The sequence below is a fragment of the Panulirus ornatus genome, chromosome 50, assembly GCF_036320965.1.
Source record: "Panulirus ornatus isolate Po-2019 chromosome 50, ASM3632096v1, whole genome shotgun sequence".
NCBI classification, from domain to species: domain Eukaryota; kingdom Metazoa; phylum Arthropoda; class Malacostraca; order Decapoda; family Palinuridae; genus Panulirus; species Panulirus ornatus.
In genome coordinates, this window is record NC_092273.1 from 712,763 (window position 1) to 736,169 (window position 23,407).

The following is a 23,407-nucleotide window of genomic DNA, read 5'->3' on the forward strand; positions in this document are numbered from 1 at the left end:
TTACATCCTCGATAAAAACTTTTCACTGCTTCACCTCTTGCACCTTTCTCTTGACCTCCTGCCTCTTTCTTTTATACATCTCCCACTCATTTGCATTATTTCCCTGCAAAAATCGTCCAAATACCCCTCTCTTCTCTTTCACTAATAATCTTACTTCTTCATCCCACCACTCACTATCATTTTTAATCTGCCCACCTCCCACGCTTCTCATGCCACAAGCATCATTTGCGCAAGCCCTTCCCTAAATACATCCCATTCCTCCCTCACTCCCCTTACCTCCTTTGTTCTCACCTCTTTCCATTCTGTATTCAGTCTCTCCTGGTACTTCCTCACACGTCTCCTTCCCAAGCTCACTTACTCTCACCACTCTATTCACCCCAACATTCTCTCTTCTTTTCTGAAAACCTCTACAGATCTTCACCTTCACCTCCACAAGATAATGATCAGACATCCCTCCAGTTGCACCTCTCAGCACATCAACATCCAAAAGTCTCTCTTTCGTGCGCCTATCAATTAACACGTAATCCAATAACATTCTCTGGCCATCTCTCCTACTTACACACGTATACTTATGTATTTTTTTTTTCTTTTTTTTGCTTTGTCGCTGTCTCCCGCGTTTGCGAGGTAGCGCAAGGAAACAGACGAAAGAAATGGCCCAACCCACCCCCATACACATGTATATACATACGTCCACACACGCAAATATACATACCTCCACAGCTTTCCATGGTTTACCCCAGACGCTTCACATGCCTTGATTCAATCCACTGACAGCACGTCAACCCCGGTATACCACATCACTCCAATTCACTCTATTCCTTGCCCTCCTTTCACCCTCCTGCATGTTCAGGCCCCGATCACACAAAATCTTTTTCACTCCATCTTTCCACCTCCAATTTGGTCTCCCTCTTCTCGTTCCCTCCACCTCCGACATATATATCCTCTTGGTCAATCTTTCCTCACTCATTCTCTCCATGTGCCCAAACCATTTCAAAACACCCTCTTCTGCTCTCTCAACCACGCTCTTTTTATTTCCACACATCTCTCTTACCCTTACGTTACTTACTCGATCAAACCACCTCACACCACACATTGTCCTCAAACATCTCATTTCCAGCACATCCATCCTCCTGCGCACAACTCTATCCATAGCCCACGCCTCGCAACCATACAACATTGTTGGAACCACTATTCCTTCAAACATACCCATTTTTGCTTTCCAAGATAATGCTCTCGACTTCCACACATTCTTTAAGGCTCCCAGAATTTTCGCCCCCTCCCCCACCCTATGATCCACTTCCGCTTCCATGGTTCCATCCGCTGCCAGATCCACTCCCAGATATCTAAAACACTTCACTTCCTCCAGTTTTTCTCCATTCAAACTCACCTCTCAATTGACTTGACCCTCAACCCTACTGTACCTAATAACCTTGCTCTTATTCACATTTACTCTTAACTTTCTTCTTCCACACCCTTTACCAAACTCAGTCACCAGCTTCTGCAGTTTCTCACATGAATCAGCCACCAGCGCTGTATCATCAGCGAACAACAACTGACTCACTTCCCAAGCTCTCTCATCCCCAACAGACTTCATACTTGCCCCTCTTTCCAAAACTCTTGCATTCACCTCCCTAACAACCCCGTCCATAAACAAATTAAACAACCATGGAGACATCACACACCCCTGCCGCAAACCTACATTCACCTACTTATGTATATCCCTCTTTTTAAACCAGGTGATACTGAAGTTGTGGAAGAGTCACTTGGTCCTTTGATAGGATAATGAAGGGTAGATGTGTAAGTATAGAAGTAAAGAATGGAGTAAGGGACAGCACAATCCTCCCAACCTGACCTGTGCAGCCAAAACAGGGACATGGGATGAGCTGTTTGAGAGGAGCAAGTGGTATGACTAGATGGAATGAAGAAAGAAATGAAAGGGTGTATAAGTGGTGTGGTATGGCAAGGAATGCAAAGGAAATAAATTCTCTTATGGAGTTGTATGGTGGGTGAAATATAATTCTTTGTGATTGTTTGGGCATGTGGAAAGAATGCAAGATGAGGACTCTACACGGAGAGTGTATGATAGTACAAATAATGGAGTTAGTGTGAGAGTAAGACCACCTGTGACATTGAGAAATGTGTTGGAAGACATGTAAGTCTTGTAGTGGGAGACATGTAAAGATAGGAATAAATGGAGACTTTTATCATATCCACCCCATTGATGGAAGTTCCCAGAAGGAACGAGTATCACAGATATAAATAGATAGATAGATAGAGTGATCTGAACCTCAACAATCCTCAGGGATTATTTCATATGCTCACAGGACACCGCCTTGGAAAAAGGTTTTTCACATTTCGAAACCTACATTTTTAAACTTTTTTAATTGTCTCTATTCTTTATTGTCAAAATTTCTTTTATTGATATTATGTTGCCTCCACTTTATGAAGTAATTGTTTTTAATTTTTGTTTTTACAATTTGGCAGAAGCAGTTTCAACAAATGACTGGCAAGAAGCAAATGACAGGTTACATATTATTTGCTGCTGAAATTCGAAAAAGTATAACATTAAAGAATCCCAGTGCTAATTTTGGGGAAATTTCTCGTTTGGTGGGTATTGAGTGGAAACGTCTCACAGAGTCTGAACGCAAGACATATGAGGACCGAGCTCATCAGATGAATCTCGAAAGTGCTGAGCGAGCCCTGAGTGGCAATGGCCCAGATTCTCCTCAGACACCACAGGTTAGAGCTTAACTTGTGACTTTTTTTTCAGTTTGTGTATTGCATCATTGTACTTTTCATTTTCTAGCAGTTGAATATATTTTGGTGTGGTATTTAACAAGAAATCATGGGTAGTACATTTATTCTGAGGTTTTCTAAGGCACTAAAGATTTTTACCTTACTCTAGAAAGTTAGTAACATAATTGAATATTAGTCTACTCCACAGCAATCATCAACAGCAGATCTGCCTCTTCCCAATAATCCTGATGTGGTGTTTGAGTGTATGTGGGAAAACTGTGACTACATGTTTGAAGACCTTGCTGATCTCAGTGATCATCTTTTGCTGGAGGGAACAGGCCACGTTCACAAGGTCATACAAGGTAATATATGAGGGGGAACTTTCACATAATGATAGTAGATAAAGGATATTTCCTCATTCAGCATTGGCAAAATTAAATGAACCTGAAAATTTTCTCCATGTATATATTGTTGTTGATGATTACCCAAAAACCTCCTTCTAAGGAAGCGTCCTTGTGTTCCCAGGATCTCTTTCCAGAGGTTCTTGGAGCCCAAGGTTATGCTGCTTTCAGTTGTGGGGAAATTTGGACTCCTCCTCATATTTAGATTTCTAAAAGGTAAAACAGGAGCCAAGTGAGGAGTGCTCATCCTCCTTTTAGGTTCACAATGGGGGTGTTCTAATGAGTGTGTATGTAATCAAGATGAGAACAAAGGAGAGATAGGTAGTTTGCTTAAGGAATCTGGATGTTTTACCTCTTGAGTGAAGCAAAGCTCAAGGGTAAGGGGAGAATGGTTCGGGAATGTCTTAGTGATAGAATCAGGGGTTAGTATGAGGGAGAAAGCTAGGTCAAGGGGAATATTTCTGCTGAAACAGTTGTAGAAATGTATGAAGAGTGTAAGGAAGTGAGCCCCAAACTGGATTGGGTAAAAATGTAAGTGGATTACAAGATATGAATGCATGATTATGTACCTGGCCATGCGAAAAATGAAAAGAGGTAATTGTTTTGGAAGTAGATGTGGGAAGCAGTAATTAAATGTGATTGTGAATATAGATATTTATTCATATTTATTTTATTTAATTGCTGTTTCCTGCATCTGCGAGGTAGCGCCAGGAAATAGACAAAGAATGGCTCATCCACTTGTAGTATTTTTTTTCTGTTATACACATGCACATATACATGTACATACATTGAAATGTATATGTATGTATATGTGCATGTATAGGCAATGTGTATGTTGGTGGGTTGGGCCATTCCTCATCTGTTTCCTAGCGCTACCTCGCTGATGCAGGAGACAGCGATTAAGTATAATAATGATAAAACATTTCAATGTATACATATGTATACATACACAGACATATACATGTGCATATTCATACTTGCTGCCTTCATCCATTCCTATCACCACCCCACCTCACATGAAATAGCACCCACCCCAACCCCTCCAGTGAGGTAGTGCCAGGAAAAGACAAGAAAAGGCCACATTCGTTTACACTCACTCTCTAGCTGTCATGTGTAATGCGCCTAAAGTACAGCTACTTGTCTACAGCCAGGCCCCACAGGTCTTTCCATGGTTTACCCCAGACCCTTCACATGCCCTGGTTCAGTTCATTGACAGCATGTCCACCCCGGTATTCCACATCGTTCCAATTCACTCTATTCCTTTCATGCCTTTCACCCTCCTGTATGTTCATGCCCTGATCACTCAAAATCTTTTTCACTTTATCCTTCCACCTCCAATTTGGTCTCCCACTTCTTGTTCCCTTCACCTCTGACTCATATATCCTCTTTGTCAATCTTTCCTTACTCATTTTCACCATGTGTCCAAACCATTTCAACACACCCTCTTCTGCTCTGTCAACCACACTCTTTTTATTACCGCACATCTCTCTTACCCTTTCATTACTTACTCGATCAAACCACCTCACACTACATATTGTCCTCAAACATTTCATTCCGGACACATCCACCCTCCTCCACACATCCCTATCTATGGCACATGCTTCACAACCATATAACATTGTTGGAACTACTATTCCTTCAAACATGCCAAATTTTGCTCTCCGAGATAATGTTCTCGCCTTCCACACATTCTTCATCACTCCCGGAACCTTTGCCCCCTCCCCCACCCTATGACTCACCTCTGCTTCCATGGTTCCATTTGCTACTAAGTCCACTCCCAGATATCTAAAACACTTAATTTCCTCCAATTTTTCTCCATTCAGCCTTACATCCCAGTTACCTTGTCCTACAACCCTACTGAACCTGATTACCTTGCTCTTATTCACATTTATTCTAGACTTTCTACTTTCATACTTTTCCAAACTCAGACACCCACTTTTGCAGTTTCTCACTCAAATCAGCTACTGGAGCTGTATTATCTGTGAACAACAACTGACTCACTTCCTGGGCCCTCTCATCCCCAACAGACTGCATATTTGCCCCTTTCTCCAAAACTCTTGCATTTACCTCCTTAACCACCCTATCCTTAAACAAATTAAACAACCATGGGGACATCACACACCCCTGCTGCAAACCGACATTCACTGGGAACCAATCACTGTCCACTCTTCCTACTTGTGCACATGCCTTACATCCTTGGTAAAACCAAATACTCTTGAGATTTTCCACAAAGCATCTCATATTCCTTCTCCAGATCCATAAATGCTACATACAAATCCATCTGTTTTTCTAAGTATTTCTCACATTCTTCAAAGCAAACACCTGATCCACACATCCTCTACCACTTCTGAAACCTCACTGCTTCTTCCCAGTCTGATGCTCTGTACATGCTTTCACCCTCTCAGTCAATATCCTCCCATATGATTTCCCAGGAATACTTTACAAACATATGCCTCTGCAGTTTGAACACTCACCTTTATCCCTTTTGCCTTTATACAATGATGCTATGCATGCTTTTTGCCAATCCTCAGGCACTTCGCCATGATCCATTCATACACTGAACATCCTTATGAACCAGTCAACAACATAGTCTTCCTTTTTTAATAAATTCTGCTACAATACTGTCCAAACCTGCCGCCTTGCCGGATTTCATCTTCCGTAACGCTTTCACGACCTCTTCTCTGCTAACCAAACCCTTCTCCCTGACCCTGGTACTTTGCATACCACCCTACCAAAACACCCTATATCTGTCACTCTATCATCAAACACATCCAGCCAACCTTCAGAATATTCACTCCATCTTCTTACTTCATCATTGCCTGTTACCACTGCCCCATTTGCTCCCTTCACTGATGTTCCCATTTGTTTTCTTGTCTTGTGCATGTTGTTTACCTCCTTCCAAAACATCTTTTTATTTTCCGTAAAGTTTGATGATACTCTCTCACCCCAACTCTCATTTTCCCTCTGTTTTTTAACCCTTGCACCTTTCTCTTGACCTCCTGCTGCTTTCTTTTATACATCTCCCAGTCATTTGCACTCCATCCTTGCAAGTAGCATCCAAATGCCTCTCTTTTATCTTTCACTAACAACTTTACTTCTTCATCACACCACTCACTACTCTTTCTAATCTGCCCACCTCCTACCTTTCTCATGCCACATGCACCTTTTGCACAAGTCATCACTGCTTCCCTAAGTACATCCCATTCCTCACCCACTCCCCTCACATCATTTCCTCTCACCATGTGCCATTCTACACTCAAACTCTTGTGATACTTCCTCACACAAGTCTCCTTTCCAAGCTCATTTACTCTCACCACTATCTCCTCCCCAAGATTCTTCTTTTTTGAAAACCTCTACAAATCTTCACCTTCGCCTCTTCAAGATAGTGATTAGACATTCCTCCAGCTGCCCCTCTCAGCACATTAACATCCAAAAGTCTCTCATTTACCCGCCTATCAATTGATATGTAATCCAACAATGCCCTCTGACCATCTCTCCTACCGACATATGTATACTTATGTATATCTCTCTTTTTAAACCAGGTATTCCCAATCACCAGTCTTTTTTCAGCGCAAAAATCCACAAGCTCTTCATCATTTCCATTCACAACACTGAATACCCAATGTACAATTATACCCTTAACTGCCACATTTCTCACCTTCACATTTAAATCACCTCTCAATAAAGCCTAGTCTCGTGCATCAAAGCTGCTGGCACACTCATTCAGTTGCTCTCAGAACACTTGCCTCTCATGAACTTTCTTTTCTTGACCAGGAGCATAAGCACCAATAATCACCCATCTCTCTCCAACCATTTTCAACTTTACGCTTATCTACTTAGAATTTACTTCCTTACACTCTATCATATCCTCCCTCAATTCCTGCTTCAGGAATAGTGCTACTCCTTCCTTAACTCTTGTCCTCTCACCAACTCTTGACTTTACAACCAAGATTTTCCCAAACCAGTCGAGAGTAGGATTTGGCAAATTAGACCATATCTTTGACTGCTTTTGGTGTTTGTTACCTTGCTAACATGGGGAATGGTGATCATGTATGAAAAATAGATTTGACATATACTACCACTTGTCAGTTTTACTCGGTGGTATATCTCTTACTATTAATCACTAAAGCAGAATTTTAGACAGATTTTGTTAGAAACATTAAAGAATTACAGTGTTTGAATAAAGTTGTTCAGCAGGTAAGGTGTCTCAAAAGACTTCAGGCAAGTGTTATAATCATTCAAACTGTCTATTTCCACTTTATCCATGATGCCTGAACTACGCCATTTACTCATAGCAATGAGACGATGAGGGATATTGACACCTCTTGTTTCATGTTATGTCATCTGTTTGCCCTATCCCAACATCTCTAAAAGCACTGTTCACTGTCCACATCATTGATTTGTTTTATAAGCTCAGAGGTTGTTATCAGGTCACCCCTCTCTTTTGTACACAGTCCACCTCCTGACACCACCTGGGAAAGGAACTAAATTACTGGAAATGGCTGAATTCTCTGAGGCTGTACTTCTTGGAGTGCATAGAAGAGACTTATGTCATCATCTGTACCTTGATAATTCTAAAAAGCATGGTCTCTATCTTGTTACTAGCATTTAAGACTGTAAAATACTGTTGCTAAAATGTAGAGCTGCAATATGCACACGATGAAAGAACACTTTAAACATCTGGTGCCTGAGTCTCTTTAACACTTTGCTTGCAGTCTTAAGAAACACCATGGGATGTACAGTGGGGAATTTTAAGAAACCCCTGGACAAGTACTTACAAAGTGTACCACACCGGTCAAGCTGTGGAGGCTACATGGGCCTGTGAGCTGTGGCTTCCAAGAGCTTGGTACACCAGGAACTCATTTCAGCACGCTAGGCCTAGCTTAGGATGTGGATAGAGAACCCCCTTAACTTCACTAAGTATTTACATCACATCCTCAAGCATTTCATTTCTAACTCATCTACCTTTGCCCAATCTGTTGCATTCATTGCTAAATACACATCCATACAATATTCTTGGGATTACAGTACCTTCAAACATACCCATATTTGTCCCAACTAACACTGATCTCTCCTTCCACACACTCCTCATTGTACCTAGGAATTAGTTCGTTTTTCCACCCTCTGACTCAGTTCAATCACCATAGTTCTACTCAGTGCCAAGTATACTCCCAGTTACCTAAAGCATTCCCCTTCCTTTAGATTATCCCATTCAAACTTATTTTCAAATCGTCCTCTTTCATCCCATTGATGCACCTTATTACATTGATTTTATTCTCATTGACCTTCAGCTTCATTCTTTTGCATACTCTCCCATACTTTGTCTCCTGTTTGTGGAGTTTTTCTTTGGAGTCTGCCACCAGGAATGTGTCATATGCAAGTTATCCCTGCCATTAAGGCAAAATTTCATTGTAGATTACTTAAGTAGGCTATCCCTTGTATACTTTGGATCCACCCTTCAGTCTAAGATGCAATCATATCCCTGTATTACATTTATTTATTTATTCATTTATAATTACCCCATTACCAATTTCTGTGAAAGATTCCTGGTGTTACCCAAGATTTTTCTAAAGGCACGTGTAGCCTAAGGCTGCACTACTTCCATTTGCAGGGAAATTTAAACTGTTGGAGTGAGTTCTTGGTTGAGCCTATACCCCCACTGATACAGTCTCGCTGAAGGTGACTTTTCATACATGGTGTAACCTCTTGCAGACGGAGCCTAGTGACACCCTACCCTGTTCATAAATAGATTCAAAGGCCATGGTGACATCACACATCCTTGATGCAGACACACCTTCACCAAGCACCACTCCCCTTCTTCCCTTCCTACTTGCACACATGCTCTGACTCTTGTGATAAAAACTCGTCACTGCATTTGGTAATTTCCATTTACCTTTTTTATATGTAGCACTCTCCACAAAGCTAATCTGTCTATTCTCATCTTACATTTTCTCCAGATTCATAAATGCCACATACATTACTGTCTCTTCCTCCAAGTACTATAATTATCACGTAAACTCTTCAAAGTCATACCCTTCATCCACATGTCCTTTATCTATCTTGAAGCTGCACTTCATCCACTGTCATATGTTCTGTGGATGCCATTACACTTAAACACCACTCTCCCATTTACCTTACAAGTTATATTCAACAGACTTATATCTCAATAATTTCAGCATGCAGTCTTGTTCCCCCGTCTTAATATAGAAACACTGTATATGCATTATGCTAGTTCTCAAGCACCTTCTCTTGCAGAATAGCCTGACTAACTGATCAGCAACATTTTCACTCTATTTTTTGAAAAGCTTCACTAAATTCCTATTCACTCTTGTTACTTTGCTACGCTTTATCTTGTGGAAGGCTTCACCACCAGCTCGCTTTTCACCAACCCATGTGCCATGTCTTTCTTATTCCACTTGCTACTTTGTACCAAACACACTAATTCTGCCTCCATATCATCTAAAACATTCAACAGCCCCTCAATATAATCATTTCATCTCTTTTTCGCAATTTCTTTTCCTGTTACCACTTCCCTGGTGATGAAACATTGATAAGGATATACATTACTTACATTTTTTATTTCATCTCAGGTTAGGAGATGGCTTTCTTTTGCACATTTGAAGCCAGAGACTTGAGGGACATAAATAATGTAGATATTACCTGGTGCATATTTCTTTTCATTCTTTTGTGTAAAATTCCATGTTTGTTTTACCTCAGCAGTTCTTGTTATTTCTACCATTCCTTTTTCTGCAGGCTGTTTTAGCCAGAGGATATGGAGTGGGGAGAGAGCCTTCTGGTTGTAACTCAGTCATTTTAGAACAGAAATATTATTTGAAAATGAATCACCAGATAACCTCATCATAGGCTGATGAGCTTTCTGTTTCCTTTTCTCCCTATATATTTCTCTGAATAACCATAACTTCCCCTTTTTGAAAGGCAAAGTTCCCCTCCTCAGAATTACCAGACTACAGTATTCTTCTAATCTTTTATTTTACCCATTTCTATTGTTTTATTTAAAGCTCAGCTTATTAATTGGAGCCTTTGAAAGAAAATCATTAAAGCCTCATGTTGAGTCTGCGACAAGTGAAGCCCATCCTTATTGCCACTGTTATCATCATCTTTTAGTGTTTATCATATCAGTTAGTTTATTTTACTTGATGCTGCCAAACGGTTGCTGGTGTAAGATAATCAGAATTACTAGAATGTTTGTTGTAGAAATATTTAGACAGCCAGCTTTTGGACTTTTTTCTTTCATTCCAATGAATGAGGTTTGAGAATGATTTCTGTTTCAGTTTTTGAGTGCGGGTGGCGTGGATGTTCTCGTCACAAGAAGAGTTCCTTAGCTCCCTTCCCCATGGTGCAACGGCTGGTGAGACATGTACGAGAGGTTCACATACAGAAGAATACTGGTCGTATCATACAGCACCATGATCGCTCTAGGTAGGTTTTGTTATGTTAATGGTCATTAAACATTGTTGATCCTCAGGTTAGAAGTGGTTTATTATAGGTCATCAGATATCATATATACTCATGTGCCGGTTGAGTTTTTATAACCAGATGATTATGCAAGAAGCAGGGGGAGGTTACCTTATAAACAAGTAATATGTTTAAGGGGTTAAAATCTAGGTACAGGTTGTACCTCTTTAATCCAACAACCTTGGTACCTAGCCATTGCTGGACTACAGAAAATGCCAGAAAACAAAAATTGACCCCTTTAAAGGCCCTTAAGTGAACACTCTTACCAGTTACCAATAGCATGGTTTTATGTGTTCATCCAGCATTGCTGCAGCCAAGAATTGTTACCCTGTCTTTGGAATCCTTATCCCCAGATGGAGACTCCTCAGTATCTTGAACAAGGGTTTTTTGTGGCACTTGATGCCAGTAAGGGGCGGATTCTTCAGCATTATACACTTGTTTTGGGGATATAAGAAATTGACAGGACTTTTAATTAGCTCAGCAGCAGATTCAAAATGTGCCAGACCATGGGAGTTGCTGGACCACATAATGCTGGATTAGAGAGGTACATCCTGTTCTGGGTACAGTGGATCCACATTACATCACAAGAATAGGACCATGAATTACCACTGTAAGATGTGTATTAAACCAAACACTTGCAGAAATATAGAAAATTATATAATATTGCATATCTGAAAGTATAGAAATGATATAGAGGCTCCCTGACCCATGCAAGGGTTATGTTTTTGTAAACTGTGCATGAGTCAAAATTTCTGCAAGATAAAACCATTTAATTTCACCCAGGATTCCACCATCCAGAATAGTTAAGCCTCTCCTCCCTATTTATTAGTTCATTTTCTCTGTTACTGCATTATGCATATGCCATTTTTCTGATATTTACTGCATACTGTATTATACTTGCCCAACACACTTTTTACACCCCAAACTCCGGACTGTAACACCAACACACTTAAAACACTGCCACACAGAGCAGAATTAATATTAGAAGGAAATTACTGACTGCAAAAACTGTGCATGAGAAAGAATATGTTGAGCTATAAAGATAATCCATTTACCTTAATTTTAGTAATGCTCCGACTCACCATGCTCTTTAACATTTTGAAAATTAGCATAAGCCTTAAATCTATTAAACTATCCATGACTGGCCTCAAATTGCCATAATTTCCTTTAACATCTTTGATGAGACTTCTAGCCTTCACTTGTATCACCATGAAACTTTTTTTTTTTTTCTTTTTTTTTTGCTTTGTCGCTGTCTCCCGCGTTTGCGAGGTAGCGCAAGGAAACAGACGAAAGAAATGGCCCAACCCACCCCCATACACATGTATATACATACGTCCACACAAGCAAATATACATACCTACACAGCTTTCCATGGTTTACCCCAGACGCTTCACATGCCTTGATTCAATCCACTGACAGCACGTCAACCCCGGTATACCACATCGCTCCAATTCACTCTATTCCTTGCCCTCCTTTCACCCTCCTGCATGCTCAGGCCCCGATCACACAAAATCTTTTTCACTCCATCTTTCCACCTCCAATTTGGTCTCCCACTTCTCCTCGTTCCCTCCACCTCCGACACATATATCCTCTTGGTCAATCTTTCCTCACTCATTCTCTCCATGTGCCCAAACCATTTCAAAACACCCTCGTCTGCTCTCTCAACTACGCTCTTTTTATTTCCACACATCTCTCTTACCCTTACGTTACTTACTCGATCAAACCACCTCACACCACACATTGTCCTCATACATCTCATTTCCAGCACATCCATCCTCCTGCACACAACTCTATCCATAGCCCATGCCTCGCAACCATACAACATTGTTGGAACCACTATTCCTTCAAACATACCCATTTTTGCTTTCCGAGATAATGTTCTCGACTTCCACACATTCTTCAAGGCTCCCAGAATTTTCGCCCCCTCCCCCACCCTATGATCCACTTCCGCTTCCATGGTTCCATCCGTTGCCAGATCCACTCCCAGATATCTAAAACACCTCACTTCCTCCAGTTTTTCTCCATTCAAACTCACCTCCCAATTGACTTGACCCTCAACCCTACTGTACCTAATAACCTTGCTCTTATTCACATTTACTCTTAACTTTCTTCTTTCACACACTTTACCAAACTCAGTCTCCAGCTTCTGCAGTTTCTCACATGAATCAGCCACCAGCGCTATATCATCAGCGAACAACAACTGACTCACTTCCCAAGCTCTCTCATCCCCAACAGACTTCATACTTGCCCCTCTTTCCAAAACTTTTGCATTCACCTCCCTAACAACCCCATCCATAAACAAATTAAACAACCATGGAGACATCACACACCCCTGCCACAAACCTACATTCACTGAGAACCAATCACTTTCCTCTCTTCCTACACGTACACATGCCTTACATCCTCGATAAAAACTTTTCACTGCTTCTAACAACTTGCCTCCCACACCATATATTCTTAATACCTTCCACAGAGCATCTCTATCAACTCTATCATATGCCTTCTCCAGATCCATAAATGCTACATACAAATCCCTTTGCTTTTCTAAGTATTTCTCACATACATTCTTTAAAGCAAACACCTGATCCACACATCCTCTACCACTTCTGAAACCACACTGCTCTTCCCCAATATATATATATATATATATATATATATATATATATATATATATATATATATATATATATATTCTTTTTTCTTTTTTTTAAACTATTCGCCATTTCCCGCGTTAGCGAGGTAGCGTTAAGAACAGAGGTATATATATATATATATATATATATATATATATATATATATATATATATATATATATATATATATATTTCCAGCCCCCCGCTCCCTCCCCTTTTAGTCGCCTTCTACGACACACAGGGAATACGTGGGAAGTATTCTTAATCCCCTATCCCCAGGGAAAAGGATTGGCTCTGAGGATTGAGCCAGTCGGGCCTGTGCAGGAAGCGGGCCTGTGCAGGAAGCGGGCCTGTGCAGGAAGCGGGCCTGGGTTCAGGCACAGGACTGGACGAGGTGAAGGAGGTTGTGGTGGTGGTGTTGAACTTACTTTTGGCGTTGTTGATTTTGTGTCCAAGCCCTCTGCATCATCACAGCAAAGTTCTTCTTCTTCCTCCTCACCCGCCACCCATTGTTGGCACATCTCCATGTTGCCCCTGTACTGTGTTTCTGCTACTTCTTTTTCTGTGCTGCTGCTGATGCTGTCGTATGACATGCATACACACGTGCAGGCAGGGCTGTAGTAGTCAAGTGGTGCAGGCAAGCAAGGCAGTAGTAATGTGTCTGCGTCTTTGGTGTGGTTGCCTAAGGTGAAGGAAGGAAGGGTGTGGAATTTTGTGATGCACGGCTTGTCACTGATGATACCGATAGTAATAATAGTAATATATATATATATATATATATATATATATATATATATATATATATATATATATATATATATATATATATATTATCCCTGGGGATAGGGGAGAAAGAATACTTCCCACGTATTCCCTGCGTGTCGTAGAAGGCGACTAAAAGGGGAGGGAGCGGGGGGCTGGAAATCCTCCCCTCTCGTTTTTTTTTTTTTTTTTTTTTTTAGTTTTCCAAAGGAAGGAACGGAGAATTGGGCCGGGTGAGGGTATTCCCTCAAGGCCCAGTCCTCTGTTCTTAACGCTACCTCGCTAATGCGGGAAATGGCGAATAGTTTGAAAGAAGAAAGAAAATATATATATATATATATTTATATATATTCCTGGTAAATTATATGGAAGGGTATTGATTGAGAGGGTGAAGGCATGTACAGAGCATCAGATTGGGGAAGAGCAGTGTGGTTTCAGAAGTGGTAGAGGATGTGTGGATCAGGTGTTTGCTTTGAAGAATGTATGTGAGAAATACTTAGAAAAGCAAATGGATTTATATGTAGCATTTATGAATCTGGAGAAGGCATATGATAGAGTTGATAGAGATGCTTTGTGGAAGGTATTAAGAATATATGGTGTGGGAGGCAAGTTGTTAGAAGCAGTGAAAAGTTTTTATCGAGGATGTAAGGCATGTGTACGTGTAGGAAGAGAGGAAAGTGATTGGTTCTCAGTGAATGTAGGTTTGCGGCAGGGGTGTGTGATGTCTCCATGGTTGTTTAATTTGTTTATGGATGGGGTTGTTAGGGAGGTGAATGCAAGAGTTTTGGAAAGAGGGGCAAGTATGAAGTCTGTTGTGGATGAGAGAGCTTGGGAAGTGAGTCAGTTGTTGTTCGCTGATGATACAGCGCTGGTGGCTGATTCATGTGAGAAACTGCAGAAGCTGGTGACTGAGTTTGGTAAAGTGTGTGAAAGAAGAAAGTTAAGAGTAAATGTGAATAAGAGCAAGGTAATTAGGTACAGTAGGGTTGAGGGTCAAGTCAATTGGGAGGTAAGTTTGAATGGAGAAAAACTGGAGGAAGTAAAGTGTTTTAGATATCTGGGAGTGGATCTGGCAGTGGATGGAACCATGGAAGCGGAAGTGGATCATAGGGTGGGGGAGGTGGCGAAAATCCTGGGAGCCTTGAAGAATGTGTGGAAGTCGAGAACATTATCTCGGAAAGCAAAAATGGGTATGTTTGAAGGAATAGTGGTTCCAACAATGTTGTATGGTTGCGAGGCATGGGCTATGGATAGAGTTGTGTGCAGGAGGATGGATGTGCTAGAAATGAGATGTTTGAGGACAATGTGTGGTGTGAGGTGGTTTGATCGAGTAAGTAACGTAAGGGTAAGAGAGATGTGTGGAAATAAAAAGAGCGTGGTTGAGAGAGCAGAAGAGGGTGTTTTGAAATGGTTTGGGCACATGGAGAGAATAAGTGAGGAAAGATTGACCAAGAGGATATATGTGTCGGAGGTGGAGGGAACGAGGTGAAGTGGGAGACCAAGTTGTAGGTGGAAAGATGGAGTGAAAAAGATTTTGTGTGATCAGGGCCTGAACATGCAGGAGGGTGAAAGGAGGGCAAGGAATAGAGTGAATTGGATCGATGTGGTATACCGGGGTTGACGTGCTGTCAGTGGATTGAAACAGGGCATGTGAAGCGTCTGGGGTAAACCATGGAAAGCTGTGTAGGTATGTATATTTGCGTGTGTGGACGTATGTATATACATGTGAATGGGGTGGGTTGGGCCATTTCTTTCGTTTGTTTCCTTGCGCTACCTCGCAAACGCGGGAGAGAGTGACAAAGCAAAAATTTTTTTTTTTTTTTTTTTTTTTTTTTTTTTTTTTTTTCGCTGTCCCCCGTGTTTGCGAGGTAGCGCAAGGAAACAGACGAAAGAAATGGCCCAACCCACCCCCATACACATGCCTTGATTCAATCCACTGACAGCACGTCAACCCCGGTATACCACATCGCTCCAATTCACTCTATTCTTTGCCCTCCTTTCACCCTCTTGCATGTTCAGGCCCCGATCACACAAAATCTTTTTCACTCCATCTTTCCACCTCCAATTTGTTCTCCCTCTTCTCCTCATTCCCTCCACCTCTGACACATATATCCTCTTGGTCAATCTTTCCTCACTCATTCTCTCTATGTGCCCAAACCATTTCAAAACACCCTCTTCTGCTCTCTCAACCACGCTCTTTTTATTTCCACACATCTCTCCTACCGTTACGTTACTTACTCGATCAAACCACCTCACACCACACATTGTCCTCAAACATCTCATTTCCAGCACATCCATCCTCCTGCGCACAACTCTATCCATAGCCCATGCCTCGCAACCATACAACATTGTTGGAACCAATATTCCTTCAAACATACCCTAATGTTCTCGACTTCCACACATTCTTCAAGGCTCCCAGGATTTTCGCCCCCTCCCCCACCCTATGATCCACTTCCGCTTCCATGGTTCCATCCGCTGCCAGATCCACTCCCAGATATCTAAAACACTTTACTTCCTCCAGTTTTTCTCCATTCAAACTTACCTCCCAATTGACTTGACCCTCAACCCTACTGTACCTAATTACCTTGCTCTTATTCACATTTACTCTTAACTTTCTTCTTTCACACACTTTACCAAACTCAATCACCAGCTTCTGCAGTTTCTCACATGAATCAGCCACCAGTGCTGTATCATCAGCGAACAACAACTGACTCACTTCCCAAGCTCTCTCATCCCCAACAGACTTCATACTTGCCCCTCTTTCCAAAACTCTTGCATTCACGTCCCTAACAACCCCATCCATAAACAAATTAAACAACCATGGAGACATCACACACCCCTGCCGCAAACCTACATTCACTGAGAATCAATCACTTTCCTCTCTTCCTACACGTACACATGCCTTACATCCTCGATAAAAACTTTTCACTGCTTCTAACAACTTGCCTCCCACACCATATATTCTTAATACCATCCACAGAGCATCTCTATCAACTCTATCATATGCCTTCTCCAGATCCATAAATGCTACATACAAATCCATTTGCTTTTCTAAGTATTTCTCACATACATTCTTCAAAGCAAACACCTGATCCACACATCCTCTACCACTTCTGAAACCACACTGCTCTTCCCCAATCTGATGCTCTGTACATGCCTTCACCCTCTCAATCAATACCCTCCCATATAATTTGCCAGGAATACTCAACAAACTTATACCTCTGTAATTTGAGCACTCACTCTTATCCCCTTTGCCTTTGTACAATGGCACTATGCACGCATTCCGCCAATCCTCAGGCACCTCACCATGAGTCATACACACATTAAATAACCTTACCAACCAGTCAACAATACAGTCACCCCTTTTTTAATAAATTCCACTGCAATACCATCCAAACCTGCCGCCTTGCCGGCTTTCATCTTCCGCAAAGCTTTTACTACCTCTTCTCTGTTTACCAACTCATTTTCCCTAACCCTCACACTTTGCACACCACCTCGACCAAAACACCCTATATCTGCCACTCTGTCATCAAACACATTCAACAAACCTTCAAAATACTCACTCCATCTCCTTCTCACATCACCACTACTTGTTATCACCTCTCCATTTGCGCCCTTCACTGAAGTTCCCATTTGCTCCCTTGTCTTACGCACTTTATTTACCTCCTTCCAGAACATCTTTTTATTCTCCCTAAAATTTAATGATACTCTCTCACCCCAACTCTCATTTGCCCTTTTTTTCACCTCTTGCACCTTTCTCTTAACCTCCTGTTTCTTTCTTTTATACGTCTCCCACTCAATTTCATTTTTTCCCTGCAAAAATAGTCCAAATGCCTCTCTCTTCTCTTTCACTAATACTCTTACTTCTTCATCCCACCACTCACGACCCTTTCTAATCAACCCACCTCCCACTCTTCTCATGCCACAAGCATCTTTTGCGCAATCCATCACTGATTCCCTAAATACATCCCATTCCTCCCCCACTCCCCTTACTTCCATTGTTCTCACCTTTTTCCATTCTGTACTCAGTCTCTCCTGGTACTTCCTCACACAAGTCTCCTTCCCAAGCTCACTTACTCTCACCACCCTCTTCACCCCAACATTCACTCTTCTTTTCTGAAAACCCATACAAATCTTCACCTTAGCCTCCACAAGATAATGATCAGACATATATATATATATATATATATATATATATATATATATATATATATTTTTTTTTTTTTTTCCCGCGTTTGCGAGGTAGCGCAAGGAAACAGACGAAAGAAATGGCCCAACCCACCCCCGTACACATGCCTTGATTCAATCCACTGACAGCACGTCAACCCCGGTATACCACATCGCTCCAATTCACTCTTATCTTTGCCCTCCTTTCACCCTCCTGCATGTTCAGGCCCCGATCACACAAAATATTTTTCACTCCATCTTTCCACCTCCAATTTGGTCTCCCTCTTCTCCTCGTTCCCTCCACCTCCGACACATATATCCTCTTGGTCAATCTTTCCTCACTCATTCTCTCCATGTGACCAAACCATTTTAAAACACCCTCTTCTGCTCTCTCAACCACGCTCTTTTTATTTCCACACATCTCTCTTACCCTTACGTTACTCACTCGATCAAACCACCTCACACCACACATTGTCCTCAAACATCTCATTTCCAGCACATCCATCCTCCTGCGCACAACTCCATCCATAGTCCACGCCTCGCAACCATACAACATTGTTGGAACCACTATTCCTTCAAACATACCCATTTTTGCTTTCCGAGATAATGTTCTCGACTTCCACACATTCTTCAAGGCTCCCAGAATTTTCGCCCCCTCCCCCACCCTATTGTCCACTTCCGCTTCCATGGTTCCATCCGCTGCCAGATCCACTCCCAGATATCTAAAACACTTCACTTCCTCCAGTTTTTCTCCATTCAAACTCACCTCCCAATTGAATTGACCCTCAACCCTACTGTACCTAATAACCTTGCTCTTATTCACATTTACTCTTAACTTTCTTCTTTCACACACTTTACCAAACTCAGTCACCAGCTTCTGCAGTTTCTCACATGAATCAGCCACCAGCGCTGTATCATCAGCGAACAACAACTGACTCACTTCCCAAGCTCTCTCATCCCCAACAGACTTCATAAGTCTTGATAGAGATGCTCTGTGGAAGGTATTAAGAATATATGGTGTGGGAGGCAAGTTGTTAGAAGCAGTGAAAAGTTTTTATCGAGGATGTAAGGCATGTGTACGTGTAGGAAGAGAGGAAAGTGATTGGTTCTCAGTGAATGTAGGTTTGCGGCAGGGGTGTGTGATGTCTCCATGGTTGTTTGATTTGTTTAGGGATGAAGTTGTTAGGGAGGTGAATGCAAGAGTTTTGGAAAGAGGGGCATATATATATATATATATATGTTAAAAAAATTATTGTTAGTGATTGTTAATAGTTACCAGTGAATTTCACCTCTTTCTCCAAAACATGTGAAAAGATTATAATTTTCTTCACATCTCTGACTCTCTCTTCTTGACAGTGTGTTTCTTTCCTTCTATTGCTGTACTTCATGTTTTTAGATTGCTTTTTCCCTCTATAAGTTTTCTCAACTTGGTTTGAGGATATGCTCCCAGGTCTACTCTGAGTCAGATATGAAAATATCGGGATCTTTCGCTGATGGAGAGGTTGACTTATGCTCTTGATTAACTCAACACAAGTATGTATGGAACTGCTGATGCTTTAAATGGCTCTTAAGATGATAGTCTTTATCTTCTTTTATTTTATTGGTAGTTTGTAAAAGGTAGAGGTTATGAAATATGTTCCAGGTAGACATGGCAAATTAGATTGTAATAAGCAATTGGTGCTGCAATGATGTTTAACAAGTGGAAGTTTATCAAACACTATTAGTATGTGCTCCAAATGTGTGGCAAGTTAGATATTATTACTGTAGTTATTTGGTTATGAGGCATGTTGGTGTTTCAGAGGGGTATGTATAATAAAAATTATCACAAAATGTCCCTGACCAGTGTGTTATTATAATGGGTATCAGACAAGTCTGCATATTAGGGTTTATTACATGATATATATACCATTCTAATGTGATATAAAAGTTGTTTACAGAGAGATCAGTATATGTTTATGACCGGTCAGCCCAATCTGCAATGTAATTTTATTTCATTTTTTTATAGCTGAAACTGCATGGGAAACCTAGGTCCTGATCAAGGCCATCCCATTAACACTATACTGGTATAGTGGTATACTGGGGTCAACATGCCATTAGTGGAGAGAACCAGGGCATGTGAAACATTAGAGATGAAACATGGAAAGGTCTGTGTGGCATGGATGTGGATGGGGTTCTGTGGTTTCAGTGCAATACACATGACAGCTAGAAAACAAGTGTGAGCAGATGTGGCCTTTTCACATCTGGTCCCTAGCGTTACCTAGTTGATGCAAGGGGTGACGATGTTGTTTCCTGTTGGATGGGTTTGCGCCAGGAATGGATGAGGGTAAGCAAGTATGAATATATATTTTATTATTATGTATTTGCTTATACTTAATCATTGTTTCCAGTATCACCAAGGTAGCACTAGGAAACAGGTGAAGAATGGGCCCTTTTTTTTTCTCTCTCTCTCCAAGTGAGGGAACGGAAGGGGGGGGCCAGGTGAGGATGTTCACTTAGTGGCCCAGTCTTCTGTTCTTAACGCTACCTCACTAACGTGGGAAATGGCGAATAGTATGAAAAAAAAAAGGAATCAACATGCGTGGGAGGTGGGTAGATTAGAAAGGGTAGTGAGTGGTGGGATGAAGAAGTAAGATTATTAGTGAAAGAGAAGAGAGAGGCTTTTGGACAAGTTTTGCAGGGAAATAGTGCAAATGACTGGGAGATGTATGAAAGAAAGAGGCAGGAGGTCAAGAGAAAGGTGCAAGAGGTGAAAAAAAGGGCAAATGAGAGTTGGGGTGAGAGAGTATCACTAAATTTTAGGGAGAATAAAAAGATGTGTTTTGGGAGCAGCTGAATGAGTGTGTTAGTGGTTTTGATGCACGAGACCGGGTTATAGTGATGGGTGATTTGAATGCAAAGGTGAGTAATGTGGCAGTTGAGGGAATAATTGGTATACATGGGGTGTTCAGTGTTGTAAATGGAAATGGTGAAGAGCTTGTAGATTTATGTGCTGAAAAAGGACTGGTGATTGGGAATACCTGGTTTAAAAAGCGAGATATACATAAGTATACGTATGTAAGTATGAGAGATGGCCAGAGAGCGTTATTGGATTACGTGTTAATTGACAGGCGCACGAAAGAGAGACTTTTGGATGTTAATGTGCTGAGGGGTGCAACTGGAGGGATGTCTGATCATTATCTTGTGGAGGCAAAGGTGAAGATTTGTATGGGTTTTCAGAAAAGAAGAGTGAATGTTGGGGTGAAGAGGGTGGTGAGAGTAAGTGAGCTTGGGAAGGAGACTTGTGTGAGGAAGTACCAGGAGAGACTGAGTACAGAATGGAAAAAGGTGAGAACAATGGAAGTAAGGGGAGTGGGGGAGGAATGGGATGTATTTAGGGAATCAGTGATGGATTGCGCAAAAGATGCTTGTGGCATGAGAAGAGTGGGAGGTGGGTTGATTAGAAAGGGTAGTGAGTGGTGGGATGAAGAAGTAAGATTATTAGTGAAAGAGAAGAGAGAGGCATTTGGACGATTTTTGCAGGGAAAAAATGCAATTGAGTGGGAGATGTATAAAAGAAAGAGACAGGAGGTCAAGAGAAAGGTGCAAGAGGTGAAAAAGAGGCAAATGAGAGTTGGGGTGAGAGAGTATCATTAAATTTTAGGGAGAATAAAAAGATGTTCTGGAAGGAGGTAAATAAAGTGCGTAAGACAAGGGAGCAAATGGGAACTTCAGTGAAGGGCGCAGATGGGGAGGTGATAACAAGTAGTGGTGATGTGAGAAGGAGATGGAGTGAGCATTTTGAAGGTTTGTTGAATGTGTTTGATGATAGAGTGGCAGATATAGGGTGTTTTGGTCGAGATGGTGTGCAAAGTGAGAGGGTTAGGGTAAATGATTTGGTAAACAGAGAAGAGGTAGTAAAAGCTTTGCGGAAGATGAAAGCCGGCAAGGCAGCAGGTTTGGATGGTATTGCAGTGGAATTTATTAAAAAAGGGGGTGACTGTATTGTTGACTGGTTGGTAAGGTTATTTAATGTGTGTATGACTCATGGTGAGGTGCCTGAGGATTGGCGGAATGCGTGCATAGTGTCATTTTACAAAGGCAAAGGGGATAAGAGTGAGTGCTCAAATTACAGAGGTATAAGTTTGTTGAGTATTCCTGGTAAATTATATGGGAGGGTATTGATTGAGAGGGTGAAGGCATGTACAGAGCATCAGATTGGGGAAGAGCAGTGTGGTTTCAGAAGTGGTAGAGGATGTGTGGATCAGGTGTTTGCTTTGAAGAATGTATGTGAGAAATACTTAGAAAAGCAAATGGATTTGTATGTAGCATTTATGGATCTGGAGAAGGCATATGATAGAGTTGATAGAGATGCTCTGTGGAAGGTATTAAGAATAGATGGTGTGGGAGGCAAGTTGTTAGAAGCAGTGAAAAGTTTTTGTCGAGGATGTAAGGCATGTGTACGTGTAGGAAGAGAGGAAGGTGATTGGTTCTCAGTGAATGTAGGTTTGCGGCAGGGGTGTGTGATGTCTCCATGGTTGTTTAATTTGTTTATGGATGGGGTTGTTAGGGAGGTGAATGCAAGAGTTTTGGAAAGAGGGGCAAGTATGAAGTCTGTTGTGGATGAGAGAGCTTGGGAAGTGAGTCAGTTGTTGTTCGCTGATGATACAGCGCTGGTGGCTGATTCATGTGAGAAACTGCAGAAGCTGGTGACTGAGTTTGGTAAAGTGTGTGAAAGAAGAAAGTTAAGAGTAAATGTGAATAAGAGCAAGGTTATTAGGTACAGTTGGGTTGAGGGTCAAGTCAATTGGGAGGTAAGTTTGAATGGAGAAAAACTGGAGGAAGTAAAGTGTTTTAGATATCTGGGAGTGGATCTGGCGGCGGATGGAACCATGGAAGCGGAAGTGGATCATAGGGTGGGGGAGGGGGCGAAAATCCTGGGAGCCTTGAAGAATGTGTGGAACTCAAGAACATTATCTCAGAAAGCAAAAATGGGTATGTTTGAAGGAATAGTGGTTCCAACAATGTTGTATGGTTGCGAGGCGTGGGCTATGGATAGAGTTGTGCACAGGAGGGTGGATGTGCTGGAAATGAGATGTTTGAGGATAATGTGTGGTGTGAGGTGGTTTGATCGAGTAAGTAACGTAAGGGTAAGAGAGATGTGTGGAAATAAAAAGAGCGTGGTTGAGAGAGCAGAAGAGGGTGTTTTGAAATGGTTTGGGCACATGGAGAGAATGAGTGAGGAAAGATTGACCA

At 41.5% G+C, this 23,407-nt stretch overlaps 1 protein-coding gene across 6 annotated transcripts in view; it reads left to right on the plus strand.

Annotated features, from left to right (window-relative positions):
* The window catches only part of polybromo (protein), a 471,093-nt gene that overhangs the window by 387,417 nt on the left and 60,269 nt on the right, over positions 1-23,407 (plus strand). For 3 of the 6 annotated variants that reach the window (XM_071691025.1, XM_071691024.1, XM_071691027.1), the window contains exons 27-29: positions 2,485-2,739; positions 2,945-3,098; positions 10,430-10,577. In XM_071691025.1, the coding sequence (XP_071547126.1) occupies positions 2,485-2,739; positions 2,945-3,098; positions 10,430-10,577 (557 nt within the window). Of the gene's footprint in view, positions 1-2,484; positions 2,740-2,932; positions 3,099-10,429; positions 10,578-23,407 lie in introns of all 6 variants that reach the window. The other 3 variants (XM_071691026.1, XM_071691022.1, XM_071691023.1) reach the window with 1 other exon arrangement.